Genomic DNA, 4,542 nt, shown 5'->3' on the forward strand with positions numbered 1-4,542 from the left:
CCCCAGCCCCACCACCCCCCAACCCCCCACGGCTTACACCTAGAATGGATGGGAAAGTTCAGGGCCACGAAGCCGCTGCCCGTGGGGAGCCTCCCTGAAAGGCCGGCCGGCTTCGGGGGCGCCGGAAGAGGCCGGCCCAGGGTCTCCGGGTCCTGCCCCCTCTCCGGGCTGACTCCCCACTCTCTCCGCAGCGTCACTCCCATGTCCTCCAGCCAAGTGCGCACCAGCGACGCCTACCTGCTCTTCTACGAACTGGCCAGCCCGCCCTCCCGAATGTAGCGCCAGGAGCCATGTCCCTTCTCCCTTCCCCGTGGTGGCCCCGCTCCCTAAGTTTCTTAAAAAGACAAAAACAACAACACACACACACACCTGACGAGAAAAACAAACCTGAAGCTGCCGAGCAGGAATGGACGCCGCCTGGTCAGGGTCTGGAGCAAGCAGCCGGGCGTTCATGAGCTGTGGCCCGGCAGGGAAGATCGCCTGGACGTGGAGCCAGCGTCGCCCCGTGCCCTCGGCGTCTCCGTTTGCATTTGTAAACTTGTGGGCTTCCTATGTGTCAGAAACAACCGCGTCTGTGGGGAGAAGACCCTCGCTGCGCCGCTGCCCGCCGCAGTGCCCGCGCCTCCGAGGGGACAGCGCCCTCTGGAGCTTGCTGGGAGCATCGCCGCCTGGACGCCCGCGCCGCGGAGGAGCCGGCGCCCATCTCCACCCGCACCGCTCGCCGGTCCAGAGCCCGAAAACACCCATGAGCCAAGAGCCCTCTTCACGCTGCTAACTCCAGGGGACAGACGAAAGGACATCTTTGGAAAACGCTGGTTTTGGTTTTTAAAAAGCCCAACTTTTTTTTTTTAATTTCCATAACTAAAGTGTTCAGACTGGAGTGCTCTCCTTCAGGCCTCTTCATAGCTGGGACATTGCACTGGTCCTTTTTCTGTTTTTCCAAGTACAACTTTTCTAATGCTAGCCGTGGTGCTAGGTGGGCATTGGCCAGGCCCCAAGCACAGCCACAGTAGACCTGGGATCTAAAACAAGTTTCTGTTTGGGGGGTTTGGGTTTTTTTTTTTTTTTTTTAATGTTATGAATGGAATTTAGTTGCCTCCAAGAATTGTGCCTTATAGCATTTGGGGACCAGGGGGTAACTGCCCCTCCCTGAAATATCCCTCAGCCTCTTCCCTTTTCCCCAGTGCCATGTTCAAACCCGCCCGGGAAAGGGATCCTGCCCTTAGCCCTGGCTCGTTGTGCATTGCAGTGAGGCGAAGAAGAAAGCAGGTAGGAGATTCCTTCCAACGGTGCATCAAGTTCTTCCCGCCCACGTCTTCTCACCCACCCCTGGTCTGCTCCCCAGCTGTTTGAAGGATAGCACAAGCCCCTCGTCCCTAGAGCTTCTCTCCCCTTTTATTTATTAACACCCCTTTCCCCCCGGACTTCCTGCTCCCGCCCCCTTCTCAGAGCCTCCTAGATAATAGGCCCTTTGGACCGAGTTTCTCAGGGATGCCCAGGCCGCCCCTCAGCCCTTCTTGGCGGTGGTCTCCAGTCCTGCCCTGGGAGCTGGAGCCTGGGTATTTGGGGCCATCTTGCCTCAGTTGTATGGTTCTTTCCTGTGGGCTCAATTTTGCCCTACATAGTTGGACAAAACTCTGTGCTGTCCTAGAGAGTAAAGCTGTTCATCCACACAGCTGGGCCCGGCTTGTGCCCCGCGGAGCCTGGCATGTTCCAGGCCCCCAGGAGGAGGCATCAGAGAAAGACACCCTGAGTTTTACTGGCCTGACACCCTTCTCCAGGGAAGACCTGTGAACCTGAGCCCAAGGGCAAGTGTACACTTGTTTACTGTGTAAGCAAGAGTAGAAGAATGTCTAATGTACAGTGGAACCTTGTACAGAATAAATAATAGCTTTGAGAAATCAGTTGGCAGATGTTGGAATCTTGATTTGGGAGTGTTTGAACCTAGGAAGGGCTCCTAGTGTATTAGGGGCCATCTATTTCATTGCTTCAACCAGTTTGTAAATTCCAAATGGATTTTACTTCTAGAAAAAGTTACCCACTTTTTAGTTTGAACATTTAAGTTTAATTTTTTAAAACTGAAACAATACATATTTTGGACACTATATTCTTCATCTGGATTCACCACTTGTTTACATACACGTTTAAATATACAGCCATCCCCCAGTATACACAGAGAGATTGGTTCCAAGGTACACATACCAAAATCTGCACCATACTCAAGTCCCGAGGTCACCCCAGCAGAACCTGCATGTATGAAAATCAGCCTTCTATATACGTGGGTTTTGCATCTCACAAATGCAGTATTTTCTATCCTTATTTAGTTGAAAAAATCCACCCGCACAGTTCAAGCCCACATTGCTCAAAGGTCAACTGTACTTTATTCTCTCTGCCGAAACATTTACAGGTGAGGTGTTATATCACCACTTCTAAATACTTGAGTATACATCTCCTAAGAATCAGGACATTCTCCTATGTGACACCGTTTTCACATATCCATTTTTTTTTAATGAACTGTCTACTTTTTAATGTTAGTATGAGCTACTCTCTTAATTCTTTGTTGAAACTCTTGGGACCAGGCATGGTGGCTCACACCAGTAATTCAAGAGGTTGAAGTGAGAGGATGGCTTAAGGCCAGGAGTTTGAGACCAGCCTGGGCAACATAGTGAGACCCTGTCTCTATGAAAAAAGAAACACTTGGGTGTCTTCATAGACCTATGATGAGATAAAATACATCTCTCCAGCAGATGTCAAATATAGCAAAACTTGCTGTTAGAGTAGAGTATCATTACCTGGGTGTGGAGTGAACAGGGCTTAATCTTTTTTCTTTTCTTTTTTTTTTTTTGAGACAGTTTCACTCTTGTTGCCCAGGCTGGAGTGCAGTGGCGTGATCTCGGCTCACCACAACCTCCGCCTCCTGGGTTCAAGCGATTCTCCTGCCTCAGCCTCCCAAGTAACTGGGATTACAGGCATGCACCACCACACCCAGCTAATGTTGTATTTTTAGTCGAGATGGGGTTTCTCCGTGTTAGGCTGGTCTCGAACTCCTGACCTCAGGTGATCTGCCTGCCTCGGCCTCCCAAAATGCTGGGATTACAGGCGTGAGCCACTGCACCCAGCCAGGGCTTAGTCTTTGATCAAAGATCTCAGCTTTCCCCCCAATACTTAGAAACAGTTACCTTTTATGTTATAGGATTTGTTCCCTAAAGTGCTTTTTCTCAAGACTTCAGATTTAACCCCCAAAAGAGGTGATGTCTTTGGTGCGCTCGGTGACCCACGTCTCCTTTGGTCTCACCTCTTCATTAGCACTGTTCAGCTTTCCCATTTCTGCTGCTGTCTTAGAACTAGGGAAGCTGAAGGCTCCACCAGGTGAGCCTAGAGTGTTTCATGGGGATCCTTCCTCACTGCCTCCACTCTCCAGACACTAAAAAATAAAGGCCTGGCCGGGCGCGGTGGCTCAAGCCTGTAATCCCAGCACTTTGGGAGGCCGAGACGGAGCCGAGACGGGCGATCACAAAGGTCAGGAGATCGAGGACCATCCTGGCTAATTACGGTGAAACCCTGTCTCTACTAAAGAATACAAAAAACTAGCCGGCGACGAGGCCGGGCGCCTGTAGTCCAGCTACTTGGGAGGGCGGAGGCAGGAGAATGGCGGTGAACCTGGGAGGCGAGCTTGCAGGTGGAGCTGGAGATCCGGCCACCGCACTCCAGCCTGGCGCGACAGAGCCAGACTCCGTCTCAAAAATAAAAAAATAAATAAATAAATAAAGGCCTGACTATTCCATCCTTGCTGAGACAGAAGCACCTGCTGTCACTTAAGGGCTGTGTGCTGCTATCAAACCCGCCTCATGGAGGGGGACAGGCATTTTTCTAAGTATTTCCCAAGAGTGAAGAAGAGGGATTGAAAATAACAGTGACTTAAAACTTGGAATTTCTCCCTGAGGGACCCAAACTTCCCTGGCCTGCCCTGAGGGTGGCCTGATCCAGGGTGTGATTGGAAATCTTAACCTGATGATTGCCCCCAAGCCATAGGCAAATAGGATCCCCTCAAAATAAAAACAGGCTGGTAGCAAAGAGAATAGCTGTACTCTGACTAGTTCTTCACTGGAGGTAGAAGCAGCCCTATAATTTTTATTGTCTTCCACCGGGAACAGATGGACTCTAGGTGACATTGAGGGCAGGGGCTCCACTCAGGCCCGCCACCCTTGCTCCCAGCTCTTCAGTAATTAACTGTGGTGCTTTCTCATCCCCATGGCAACAGGTCCTAGTGTTACACAGACCACAAACACACACAGGTCTGTCCCCACGTTTTTCTGTCCATCAAGCTTTGCCTCCTAGCAACTTGGCTCTCTTCCCTCATTGTTTGCTCTTGATCCAGCTGGCCTCTCCCTAGGGGAGGAGCTTCCCCTTTGACTGCTCTTGTGTGGCTCTTGAACAAGAACCTGCCTCTTTCTGGGCCTCATCTGCAAATTACTGAGATGGGACTTGTGGGTCTTGAAGGTCTCCACTCCCCTGTTATCAATCATTCTATATCACTTTTCC

At 50.9% G+C, this 4,542-nt stretch overlaps 1 protein-coding gene across 3 annotated transcripts in view; it reads left to right on the plus strand.

The window, feature by feature from the left end:
* The window catches only part of USP2 (ubiquitin specific peptidase 2), a 27,734-nt gene extending 25,830 nt beyond the window's left edge, over positions 1–1,904 (plus strand). For all 3 annotated transcript variants that reach the window (XM_017870489.1, XM_017870488.1, XM_017870490.1), the window contains one exon: positions 192–1,904. In XM_017870489.1, the coding sequence (XP_017725978.1) occupies positions 192–279 (88 nt within the window). In that variant the 3' untranslated portion in view covers positions 280–1,904. The remainder of the gene's footprint in view (positions 1–191) is intronic.
* Positions 1,905–4,542: the final 2,638 nt, after the last annotated feature.

This window comes from Rhinopithecus bieti, unplaced genomic scaffold, assembly GCF_001698545.2.
Source record: "Rhinopithecus bieti isolate Rb0 unplaced genomic scaffold, ASM169854v2 scaffold_5002, whole genome shotgun sequence".
Taxonomy (NCBI): domain Eukaryota; kingdom Metazoa; phylum Chordata; class Mammalia; order Primates; family Cercopithecidae; genus Rhinopithecus; species Rhinopithecus bieti.